A 13,021-nucleotide genomic window follows, 5' to 3' on the forward strand; every position below is an offset into this window, starting at 1 on the left:
CCTTGTTAACTAAAGGGGGATCCTGTGTGATTTATTTAGCCTCTTAGTTCCTTTTCTCTTCGACGGGAATAATAAAACCCACTCAAGGTTGTTGTGAGGATTAAAATGTTATAAGAAGACACACACTCATAAATACACCTGCTTTGGCAAAGGAGCACATCAGCCAGGTTTTGTATGTGTGTGCGCGCACGCATGTGTGTGTGTCTGTTTTCTATGTCACTGTAAAGAAGCAAAAAGGAGAGCCACGTGGTTAAGCTCTCAGGGAGTGGATTCCACTGGTGTTATTTCAGTTCCTTTTTAAAGAAGAGCTCAGAATCACAAGAAGGAAACTAACGCCAAAGATGAGCCTCACATGTAAAATCTTAACCAGCTTCCTTCTGATTTTCACTGTTTCCACCAAAGGTAAGTTGGTGCGTGGGTCTCCACTGTCACCATTAGAAGCTTCTTTGGCAACCCTGAAGTGAGTGCAAGAGTCAGAGAGGTCACAGCCCAGCTTTCCTCGGCAGTGAGCTACCTCAGTAACTTTCTTGCTTTTTGTAGGTGAGGTCTCTGAAGATACTGAAGTCATCTGGGGTTGCCTGGATCATGACATCAACCTGGACATTCCTGGTTTTCAAATGAATGATGGGGTAGCAGATACACGATGGGACAAAAACAAAATCAAGATTGCACAATTAAAACAAGACAAGCCACCTTACCAGATAACGGACACGTATGTGATGTTAAAAAATGGAACTCTGAAAATTAAAGCTCTGAAGAGAAATGATAGCGACGTCTACACAGTATCTGTATATGATTTGAATGGAAAAAACATATTGGAGAAAGCATTTGATTTGAAGGTTCAAGGTAAGTCTCTGTCCCCTAAATTCCTCCATCTCAGTATGGGCGCTATTTAGCAAGTGGAGGAATAGCATTTATGAAATGTCCCCAGCCCTGACCTTGGCCTTGGGGGAGCCTTAAAGGAAATCGAATGCATCCCTCCTACCTCGGTGCAGACTCCAGTCCTGTGAGAGAGATGGAATCCACAGCTAATAGACCCTCAAGTCTACATACCTCAAACTCTCTCTTCAGAGGCTGCGGGGATGCAGGGTTGAGTGAAGGATCTGGATTAAGATCCTGCGTTAATCACGAAGAGGGGAACAGGTGGGCAGAAGAAAAAGGTGGCCGTTCCAGGTGGATGCTGAAGGGCAAGCTAGGTACGAGACTGGGAAGGGGAGGCTGACTGGAGGGAAGGGGAGGCTGACTGGAGGGCAGTGGGTCTTCCATCCAGAGAGACAATTTCAAGCCAGGATGTCCTGAAGGAGTAATTGTAAGGCAGAAAAGGGCTGGAAATGATGAACTTAAGGATGAACAGCCCTTGTTTCTAATCAGCTCAACATCGGCATGATCAAAGGTGGAAGATGATTGTTGCTGATATCTGTAGAAAATACACAAGGTGTGGCTTTGTATGTCTCTGCGTGTACTGGGAGGGTAGTAGTAGCTATTGAAGATGGAAGCTTGAAGCCTAGCTAGGAAGCTGCTGCTTTACTCCAAGTGAAGTAGGGAAGGGCTGGTCGGTGACACTCAATTCAGGTTTCACATTGGAATCAGCTGAGGTGCTATTAAAGTTACCAGTGCTGAGTCCCATCCCAGACCAATTTAATCAGCGTTTCTTGGTGCAGGGCCTGGGCATCGTAGGTGCTAAACTCCCCAGGTGATTTTAATGAGCAGCCAAAGCTGATAACTAGTGGCCTAGACTAAAGGATGCCTATAAAATGCCTAAAGAACGATGACGTCGGGGGTCATGTGTGGAGAAAGGATGAGCAAAGTGGCTTGAGTTTGGGAGACAGGGAAGAGAAAGTACAATAGAATGGAAGTGAAAATGAAGTCATAAGTCCAGGGGTCACTTGGCTGGGTGTGGATAAAAGTGAGAAGAGGAAGCTGTACTTAGCTTGGAGAGGAAGACAGGAACCCCAGCGTGAGCACAGCCAGAGATTCAGTGAGCAAATAAGCCTTTCCGTGCTTTGCACAGGAAACGCTGCCATAGGACGGGCCCCCTCCTCCTACCTAGAGTCACCATCCAGCCCTGTTCTTGAGCGCTCGGAACTGGTAGCAGCCCCCCTCCAATAGTCACAGACATTGTCAGCTCCTCTGCAAATGACAACTTTCCATACCTGGACCTGCACCAGGACGGAGAGTACATTCCAGAAATGGGGCGAGACAGAATGCAGCCAGAAGGGACTTCTGCTTGTGGGCTCTGGGAACCACAGATGTCGTGACTCCGCCAGCATGGGCTTGAGTGTCCTGTTTTGAACTTGAGCTTCACATTCATGTTTCCTTTGGTACTGCAGTGGTAGTAATGGTTACCAGTGAGATGTCACGTGCTTTGCTACAGGATCTTATTTAAGGTTCCCACCAATCCTGAGAGGTAGCTGTTATTATCCCCTTGCTATCTATAAGGAAACGGAAGTGGCTTGACAGGAGCAAAGTCAGGATCCAAACCCAAGGCTAGTTTTAGCAAGAATGGTGACATTCCCCCACCCAACCCCCAAACAGCTTTATTGTGGTATAATTCACATACTATAAAATTCAGCCATGATTCCATGGCTTGTAGTATATTTACAGAGTTGTACAACCATGACCACAATCAATTTTAGAATGCTTTCATGACCTCAAAAATAAACCTTCACTCCTTTGCCAAAAGACACAGATCTTTCCATGACACAGCAGCCATCTCATTGTGTTTGTGTGTGTGTGTGTGTGTGTATGTGTGTGAATGTCACACAGCGTGTCAATTTGTGGGTCCAGGCACCATTTCCTGCCACATGACCCTGGACAAATTCTCTGTCTGCTCTGAGTCTGATTTTCATAATAATAACTATCGGCTATTCCGTGGGACAAGGCTTCAGGGAGACAACTAAACATAGGTGCCTTGGGCACCTGGAACACTATACTTGACTCCTCAGTGCTCGTGCTCTCCCCATCTCTTAGTTCCTCCATGCTTCTCAGTCTCCAACCTTGGTACCCACAGCTCCTTAAGGAGGGGGCTGCTGCTGCCAGCTGAGGAACCAGTGGAAGGCCCCTCAAAAGCAGATATTAGTGGAGAAGGAGTTTGTCCTAGCAACCTGGAATCAAAGAGCCTCATCTGTGAGACGTGCCCCACAGGATCCAACCATGCCTCTTGTAGGAAAGTATCTTACAGAGAGGATGTATGTAAAGATATGACTTCGAGTGGCTCCTCATCTCTGGGTGGTTCATATCAGTGAAATACTGGAAAGGATCTTAAAGTCCCCAGCAGTTAGGAACTTATTAATTAAATCAAGAATAGATCATTTAAGAAGATGATGAAAGTGTATATTTATTGGTGTTCCTAAAAGAATTTCATAATAGATCATTAAAGGAAAACAAGCAGACTAAAAAAATCTATGATCCAGTTTTAGTTTCTAGAACACTATTTATATGTGGTATGCATGGCATAGAAAACATTTGTTAAAGGGATGCAGCGAAACATTAATAATTATTGACTCTGGGTAGTAGAATTGCAAGTGGTTTTTAATCTTCTTGAAACTTTTTTGGTATTTTATCAATTTTTGCAGTGATGTGATTTACTGTTATAAATAAAAAAAGAGTATTTCCATTTTGAAAACACAAGCAAACTCCTTGACTCAACCCCTAGGGTATGCACTGACCCTGTCTTCTTGTATATGGTGATGTTTTTCCATCCTCTTCATTCTGGGTCACACCGAATCCCGGGATGGGAAAAAGAAAACCCTTAATTTCTGCCTGCCTATATTTTGGGACGGAAATGAAATTTGGTGAGAAAGTTCATGGGGAAGATATTATTGTCTGGGAGGGAGGAAATCAGAAAAAAAAAAAAGCTATCCATCTGCATAAAGAATGGAAGGATGCTGAGAGAGGAAAGTGGCAAGTCTGAGGAAAGAGAGGGAAGGATGAGAAAAAGGGCAGAAGTTGGTCACATGGCTCGCAAGTGGTGGAGTAGGATTTGGACCCGGCCCAACTGACACCAAGGCCAGGGCTTTTTCTTTCATGACGCAGCCTTCGAATGTTATCATGTCAGAAAAGGAGAGGCAGGGCGTGTATGATTACGATTACAACAACTACCACCAATATTGTCAGTACCTGTCAGTGTGCCAGGGCTTTGTCACATGTCATCCCTGCTGTGATAGGTGGGGAATGTCTTTCTTATCCTTCTCTTGTGGATGAGGTCCAGTGAGGTCCAGTGGTGAGGTCCAGCAGCTCTGGGACGCTGAAGGCGTTCTCTCCCTCCAGAACTTGAACTGCACACCTGACCCCCTGCTCCCAGGACCTGCTGCTTCATTTGTGACCAAGGCCCCAGGCTACACATGTACCAGTCCTCCAGGGACAAGTTCCCAGCTGCTCTTAAAGCATTGCCCCCACCCCGCTATCCCTCACAGGCTCCTGAGCATATGGGGAGCAGGGTGTGGTAAACCTCTTACCCGTACTACTGAACTTGGATTTGGAAGGGTGAGCTCCTCTCCTGATTTGCCATTTATTAGTGGGTGCCCTTGGACTGTCCATTTAACCTCTCAGAGCCTTGGGTGCTTCATCTGTAAACAAGAAGAAAAACATGTGCCTCTCTGTTGGGATGAAAGGATATCCTATATGTGAAAACATTTTAAGGTCTAAAACAGCACATAAGCCTGTGATATGATGTATCTTTTACTGATATATCTGTAAATATCAGAAATAAATTTGTTGTGAATGTGCTGTATAAATAAAATGAAATAGAAATGGTTTTTGAAAATTGCTAGGGATCTTTGAAATTTTTTCTGGTCCCAAACTAACTCAATTTCCCCTCTATAAATAGGTATGTCTTTTACAATCAGTAAATGGCCTAATATGAATTGAATCTTTCTTTCCTTTTCAGAGATGGTCTCAAAACCTGTAATTTCCTGGAGTTGTACCAACAGAACCCTGATCTGCGAGGTAGCAAAAGGAAGTGACCCTCAATTAAAACTGTTTATAAATGAGACCCGTATCAAAGAAAGTCATCAGAAGGTCATCACATACAAGTTGAAGAGCAAACGGACTGAATCATTCAACTGCGTGGCGAGTAACAATGTCGGTGCCCAAACGAGCACGGTGACCATCAGCTGTTCAGGTGCGTGGTGGGCACTGGTCAGACACCCCAAGTTCACTTCACAAACACGGCCTTTGAGTCCCACAGCAGAGGACCGCTCCAGGGCCTGGGTGCTTGGGCTAGGAGGCATGCTCGGCTCAGGGTGAGGACTGAAAACATATCCCCTTTTCCCCGGAAATCTTCAAGGGAAGTCCTAGAGGAGAGAGGAGGTAGTGCTCTATGGTTGCCCATCTTGGGAATCTTCTCAGAGAGCATGGTATAACCTCAGGCAATGAAAAAGATTCTCTGCTAGGAGGAAGAATTGCCGAGTTGAAGAGATAAAAGGAGCTGTGACGGTGATCTCACACAGACCGCCACTTCCCAGAGAGGCAAGCTGACTGGCCCACGATCCCTCAGCTAGTCAGTGACCATGATTGTGGCTCCTAGGGCAATAATGGAGAAGGGAGCAAAAAAGATTCCTTTCTGGAGGGGAGATGGCTGGCACCTCCTATCAGGGGCAGGTGCAGAAGGGCTGTAGAAACCCTGGGAGTTAGAGGCTTGGGGGGAAGAAGAGCTCGAGGCCAGGGAGGACCATGAACACAGGTGGGCAATGCTCTCACTGCCTCAGAGCAGACAGCCCAGCACCAGAAAGTTCTGAAACTTCAAGAGTCTAAGCTCTTCCCTGGACCACCAGCCTCATGTGACCCCTAGAAGTAATTTTTTTTAATAAATTTATTTATTTTTGGCTGTGTTGGGTCTTCGCTGCTGTGTGTGGGCTTTCTCTAGTTGCGGCGAGCAGGGGCTACTCTTTGTTGTGGTGCGTGGGCTTCTCACTGCGGTGGCTTCTCTTGTTGTGGAACCTGGGTTCTAGGTGCGAGGGCTTCAGCAGTTGTGGCTCGTGGGCTCTACAGCACAGGCTCAGTAGTTGTGGTGCGTGGGCCCAGTTGCTCCGCGGCACGTGGGATCTTCCCGGACTGGGGCACGAACACGTGTCCCCTGCATCGGCAGGCGGACTCTCAACCATTGCACCACCAGGGAAGCCCTAGAAGTAATTTTTGAAAGGTGGCCTGCTCTGGGAGCCAGGAGTCTTGGCTTCTAGTTTGGGTCTGTCCAAATATATAGGGACGACCTGGACAGAGTTCCTTCCCCTTTCCGGGCTTCAGCCTCCTGGTCCACAAAGAAGATGAGCCCTGTGATCCCCAAGAGTCTACTCATCTGCTACTCTGGGATTATGTCTCCACTGCTGTCTAGTCAACCCCCCGACAGGAAACTGAGCACAAAAGATAGTTATTTGGCCAGAGGCCCTGAGTTTCTATAGTGAGTATGGCTGGTCAGTGACCCTAGGAAGCAGCCCTGAGCTGGTGTGAAATCAGAAGTGAGACATTTTAATATACATTTTGAATTAGTTATCAGTTGCTGCATAACAAACAACCCCACATTTAGTGGCTTAAAACACAAGCAGTTATTATCTCACAGTTTCTGTGGGACATGAATCTGGGAGTGACTTAACTGGATGTTTCTGGCTCAGAGTCTTTCATGAAGCTGTAATCAAGACACAGGCAGGGGCCTTTCCTGGTGGTGCAGTGGTTGAGCGTCTGCCTGCCAATGCAGGGGACACGGGTTCGTGCCCCCGTCCTCGAGGATCCCACGTGCCGCGGAGCGGCTGGGCCCGTGAGCCATGGCCGCTGAGCCTGCGCATCCGGAGCCTGTGCTCCGCAACGGGAGAGGCCACAACAGTGAGAGGCCCGCGTACCGCAAAAAAAAAAAAGACACAGGCAGGGGCTGCAGTCATGTCAGTCAGGTGCAAGCACTACTGGGGGAGCATCCATGTCCAAGTTCACTCACGGGGGCGGCATTGGGCTGCCTTACAATATGGCAGCTACTTCCCCCAGAGCAACCTTTTTTTTTTTTTTTTGCGGTACGCGGGCTTCTCACTGTTGTGGCCTCTCCCGCTGCAGAGCACACGCTCCGGACGCGCAGGCCCAGCGGCCATGGCTCACGGGCCCAGCCGCTCCGCGGCACGTGGGATCTTCCCGGACCGGGGCACGAACCCGTGTCCCCTGCATCGGCAGGCAGACTCACAACCACTGCGCCACCAGGGAAGCCCAAGCCGTGGACTTTTTGTACTTGATCTCAGGAGTGATAGATGGTGCATCACTGCTGCGGTATTCTATTCATTAGGAGCCTGTCAGTAAGTCCAGCCCACATTTAATCAGAAAGGGTCTCACACCAGCGGGAATACCAGGAGGCAGGGCTCAGCGGGGACCATGCTAGAGTCTGCCAGTCACACGCTCAGACCAGCGTCCCTTCACCTCCTGTGAGGTCTATGTCTGCCCACCAGCCGTCCCTCCGTGCCCCCCATCACTAAGGCACAGTGAGTGAAGTCGCCCCTCCTCGACTTCACAAGCTCTTAATCCCCTTTTAGGAGGCTCTTGATTAGAGCTGCCAGATTTAGCAAATAAAAAGAGACAGTATAAATGTGTTCCAAGTGTTGCGTGGGACATACTTATACTAAAAACTATTCGTTGTTTATTTCAAATTTAACTGGGCATCCGGTGTTTTATCTGGCAGCCCTACTCCACGCTTATTTTAACTAGATCCCACCAGTATAAAAATGTGTGTGCATGAGGGATGGAGCGAGGGAAGAAGGGCTTTGGGGGAAGATGAGGTTGGAAGACTGGAGCATTCCTGTCCCTTACTCTGTGGTACAGAGTGGGAGCCAGTCTGGGAAGGGGCCACTAGAGAGATGGGAGGAATACCTAGGGGGAGACTGGGGAGGACAGGGCTGCTCTTGAAAACCCTAAAATGGACCTGGATGTTTCATCCTAAAAGGCCAAGGCAGAGTGGAGCAATGACAAGATTAACCACTTGGCTCAGAAAAGATGAGCATGTACTTAAAACCGAAATAGTAGGAGGAAGGAGCAGGTTTGGACACACAAGAAGGACTCCACCACATAAACTCGTGGGCACATTATCTCCAAGAGGGAGTGCAGGAAGGAGTGTGTCTGGATTTAGTGACTGTGAGGACATAGCTTTCAATGACAGAGCCACAGCTGCCTCTGAGACACACTGGAGCATTCCCCGCAGAAAGCCCCCAGAGGCTGTGCTGGACGAATCTGTGAACAGACTGTGTAAGGTGCTCCAACATTCCCAAGTGTGCCCAGATAGGGGCGTGCTTGCCCTGCCTGAGGACTCTGAGAAGACAAGCTAGTGGCTGCATGGTTTAGTCCCTGCTCCCCAACTGGTCCTAGGCCCATGCCCCCCCGCACCCAGGTCAGACCCTGGGAAGTCCTTGGCTCAGCCCAAGGTGGACTCCAATAGCCCTGGCCCTTCCTCCAAGCAGGCAGAGCCTAAAGGACCCCCCTAACTTTCCCGGTCCAGTTTCACAGCAGGTTATGATTATGCCTGCTTTTCCAATGGAAGCCGCTTCATCCGCAGAGCATAGAGAGGCTGTGTAACTGGCAGGCAAAGAGTGGGTCAGAGGGAGACTTAGGAAAGAAAGCAAGGATTAACAACCCACCGCAGTCTGGAAACCTGTTTCGTTTCGTTTCTGAGCCTCTGACTTGCTCCTGGGGCCCATCCTGGGCTTCATGAACAGCAGTATCTTCCCAGGAATGTTTGGCTAGAGAAGGGTTTCCTTGTGATGTTGGGCAGAACTCCATTTGTTCTCCAGATGTACGAGTCCCCCGAACCCTGGCCCCAGCTGCTGCCTCTGTGACTGCTGTTGACTCACTAAAGGGCAGATGGCCCAGCATCCCTCCCGGGAAATAGCTCCCAGAAGCACCGGTGCACGGAACTGTAGTCAGAGCAGACCCTGATCTTTGTGTGTAGTTTTACAGTTTACAAAGCACTTTCACATCCATTATCTGGTTGACTTCCAGCAGCCGCCTGTGATATAAGTTCCTTCTCTCCATTTTTTAAAGACAGGAACAGGCTCAGAGAGGTGGAGTAACTTGCCAAAGGTCACACAGCTCTTGCCTAGAAGAGCCTGCTCTCAAACCCATTTCTCTTAACACGGTCGTTGTTATCCTCATTGCATGACAGCAGCTGAAGATCTGTGAGCTGAAGATCAAGTCCACTGCTGCTGCTAACTCTCTGTGTGTCTGAGTTTCTCTCACAGGCCAGGGAAAATCTGGGACGGGGTGCTGCCTCTGAGGTCAGAGAACTGGGTTGGACACGTGAAACATGTATCCTGTCTTTAGAAACTTTCTGGTCAAGAGGGTGAGAAAAAATCATGATGTGGGAGGGCAGCCGGAGATGAAGCTAGAAAAACAGTGCAGAAACATGGAGACGAGGGGCTGCTTAAAGGAACCACTCAGGAATGGATACTGTGTGGCCTCAGGCAACTCATCCTCCCTCTCTGGGCCTTTTCTGTGAAACTAGAGATTACCCTAGATTTTCTCTAAACTCTTTCTCAGATCTAAACTTCTGTGACATTCTCCTTGATAGGGGACAGTGCTTGGTACGTGAAGAATCAGGCATTTGTGGTTCAGGAGAGCAGTTCTCCAAGGGACGTTCTGAGAGGGCTTATCCTGGACCCTGCACCCGCTCAGGTATTGACCCAGTTCACAGCCTCCATGAGCTTGGCTTCCCTGAGGTTGAAAAGTCCCACCAAGCTCTTTTATCTGAAAGAGAGGAGGCAGGAGTCCTCGAGTCCTCGGCCAGAGCAACGAAATGGCCCCTCTTCCCAGGACGCTCCCATCCATCCCACGTCTGTTCCTCTTGCAGAGAAAGGTCTGGATATCTATCTCATCATCGGCATTTGTGTAGGAGGCACCGTCTTCCTTGTCTTCGTGGCACTACTCGTTTTCTACATTAGCAAGAGGAAAAAACAGAGGAGTAGGAGAAATGGTAAGCTCCCTCTCTTCTGTCCCACCACAGGCTCGTGGAAACAACTCATGGGTCTGGCACTTAGAGTCTGGAAAGAAAATAATGGAGATGGGTAGTTTCAGAATGTCAGGGCTGTAACCGGCAGTTACAGTTTGTTCCATTTTGTGGTTAGCTTGAGTTTTGAAAAACAAATTCTCAGTGATAACAATGTGGGAGCTTTGAGAAGCTCCATCCAGGCTGGCCTCATTGGAATCCACCACCTGAGGCTGACTGGGTACAAAGCTGTGTGGACATATGTTGAATGAGCCACATATATCTATGTGGGTAGAAAGATAAGCTTCGAAACACAATTTCTGTGAAGAAACACCTTGTCTTCTCCTGAGGGTGTGGCCAAGGTGGGTTCAAGACCAAGCTCCTAGGAATACAGGTAAAATTTCAGGACATCAGGGACTCACAGGAACACACTTGTTCTAAAACTGGATGTTTATATCCCCTTTCCAATTCACTGTTCCAAGGGGAGGAGTTAGGGCTGTGAGTGTTTCTTCCTTGAATCAGGCCAGTCTGACAACTCACCTAGAATGAAAAAGTTATGCTCATAAGCGAGGAGCTGGCTCAAGGAGCGTCCAGGTCACTCGAAGCAGTGTGGGTGAATGACAGCAGAACTGGGGGGAAGGCAGATCTAACTGAGAGACCCATCCAAAGGCAGGGAGTGACTAATGTCCTGTCTGACTACTCAGATCCTATTACAAGGGCTGTAACCCTGAGGTGCTCTAGGGCATGATCCCTGGGATGACTCAGAGGCAGGGCTGGGGTCTGAGTGCCCTCTCTGCTCCCTGGAGACCCAGGCACAAAACCATCCCCCACTGGTCTCTAAAGCCCTGGGCTCTCCCTCTATTTTTCTGTTGGGCATTTCTGTCTCCCCTACCCACCCAAGGCCTGGAATCTCTAGAGGGTAGAGGTGGCTTCTGCTTCCTCATCATATCCCCCAGAGCAGCTAGCATGACATCTTGTACACAGGAGGGGCACTCAATAAATAGTTATATTGATCTTGATTGTATCTTGCCAAGAAAAACTCTTCCGAGGTTTTTATTGTTGCAGATGAAGAGATGGAGATAAGAGGGAAGAGACTGACCCCTGAGGAAAGGGGCTGGAAGCCCCACCAAATTCCAGGCTCAACTCCTCAAAATCCAGCCATGTCCCAAACGCCTCCAATACCTGGTCATCGTCCCCAAGCACCCGCTCATCGTCCCAGGCCTCCTGGCCCCCGTGTCCAGCACCAGCAGAAGAAGAGGGCTCCTCCTACCCTGGGCAAACAAGTTCACCTGCAAAAAGGCCCTCCCCTCCCCAAGCCTCGAGTTCAAACGAAACCTCCCTGTGAGGTCGAAGAAAACTCGTAACTGTCTCCTGACGCAGCTGTCCTCTTCCTCTAATTAAAAGAGATTAAAAACCGTCCTTTCCCATAAAAGGCACTGTGGAATTTCTCCACTCCAGGTGTGCATGCCTACACTTCCATCAAGTGTGCTCTACAAGCAGACCATGATCTCCTCCCCAGCCCAGGAGCCACAGCCATGTCTGTACCTTCCAACTCAGCCATGTGGTCTGACGTCTGGAGTCTCTGGCCTCCTCACAGATCTCCACCTCAGCAGGAAGGGAAAAACAATAAAAGTGCACACATTAGGATGATGGGTGATGGAGCGCAGAATCCTAGAGCTCTCGTACCCTCCCTCTCAGAGCACGTGCCGGTGTCAGATGTCAAGCAGTCGCTGTGGCCATGTCTCGCTACAAGCAGCTTCCTGCTTGAGAGACCCTTGGTTTTCTTAGGTGGACACTTGCTCACCATATCGCGAGTACAAGTGAAACAAATGCCTTGAATTTGACCCCAGCATCTACTCGCTGTAGAAAGGAGCCCAGCATCGAGCTGCTGAATGAGAAAGAGGCTAGTGGGTGGGGTGTGACGGCAGGACCAAATTTGGCCATCCCACTTCAACTGGGCCACCTTAATCCCCACCAGAACAACCAGAATCCACTCCCCAGGTCTCAGCTGCAAAGCTGGACCCACAGCCTATTGGTAGATTTATGCAATGAATTGAAATCTCTGTGCACACACTTCAACAAGAGACACCAGAAAACATAACCTCATTTTGGGTTTCACTTCCTTGACTCTTCAGACATGGTCACCACGATCTGTAGAACCATCCTTGAAAAGAGGGGAATCCATGAATACTGAAGGTGCCATGAGCCTAGCAGACAACATGTAGAAGGGCAGGCTAAGAGACAACTTGGTTGAAGCAAATCCCAAGTCTTAAGGGACCATTATTAAAAGTTCAGGCCCCACCCCCAGCTAGCAGTCATGCTAGCTGTACTTTGAGGGAAGTGGGAGAAAAAAAAAAACAGTTTACAGTTAAGGTTCTAAAACAATAGGTGGTGAGAAGGCACCTGCTTTGAAATGTTGGTACCATGTTGTTTGTGGTCCCATCCGCCCACCTTCTCCCAGCTTCTTAGACTTGCTAAACCTTGTCAGGCTTGGGCAGGAAGCTCTGAGGTCTAAACCACAAAGTCTATGTACATTCAGGACTTCCTGTGAGAGCTCACGGAGGGTTGAACTGTTCTTTTCTCTGAACCTGAACAGCCATTGTTTTAGCTCCCATCATTCTTAATTATTAAGAATGATGATGAATGAAAGCCCATAGCTTCCTGAAATTCAAACATGAAATCCAGTCAAGTAACAGTCATCACAAGATCAACCTAGGAAGAGAAATGAAGGTCTTAGCACTGCCCCCTTTCTCCTTCCTCATTGCAGTCCTGAGCTATTCCATCAGCCATCCTGCCAGAATGGCTCCTATCCCATTCCCTTCCTGAAGCCCTCCCTGGCCTTACCAGCCCACGCTGCGCTTTTCTCCTGAAATCTTGTGGCATTATATATCATACAGAACACGTATTGCCTCTAACTATTCAATCCTTCATCATTTACTTATTCAACAAACATTTATTGAACTTCTACTACATACCAAGCTCTGTGCTAGGTACTAGGAAAACAGAGGTGTACATGAAATCTTTGCTCTCAAGGCACTCACTGTCTAGTTGGGGGAGGAGTAGACTAATTACAGGATA

General features: G+C 48.5%; 1 protein-coding gene across 1 annotated transcript; it reads left to right on the top strand.

The window, feature by feature from the left end:
• Nucleotides 1–313: 313 nt before the first annotated feature.
• Nucleotides 314–11,386, top strand: CD2 (CD2 molecule). Its single transcript, XM_067713423.1, has 5 exons — nucleotides 314–402; nucleotides 541–846; nucleotides 4,889–5,122; nucleotides 9,809–9,931; nucleotides 11,009–11,386. Exons 1-5 carry the CDS (start codon nucleotides 342–344, stop codon nucleotides 11,305–11,307), a joined length of 1,023 nt encoding a protein of 340 aa, XP_067569524.1. The 5' UTR covers nucleotides 314–341; the 3' UTR covers nucleotides 11,308–11,386.
• Nucleotides 11,387–13,021: the final 1,635 nt, after the last annotated feature.

The sequence above is a fragment of the Pseudorca crassidens genome, chromosome 2 (genome assembly GCF_039906515.1).
Source record: "Pseudorca crassidens isolate mPseCra1 chromosome 2, mPseCra1.hap1, whole genome shotgun sequence".
Classification (NCBI taxonomy): domain Eukaryota; kingdom Metazoa; phylum Chordata; class Mammalia; order Artiodactyla; family Delphinidae; genus Pseudorca; species Pseudorca crassidens.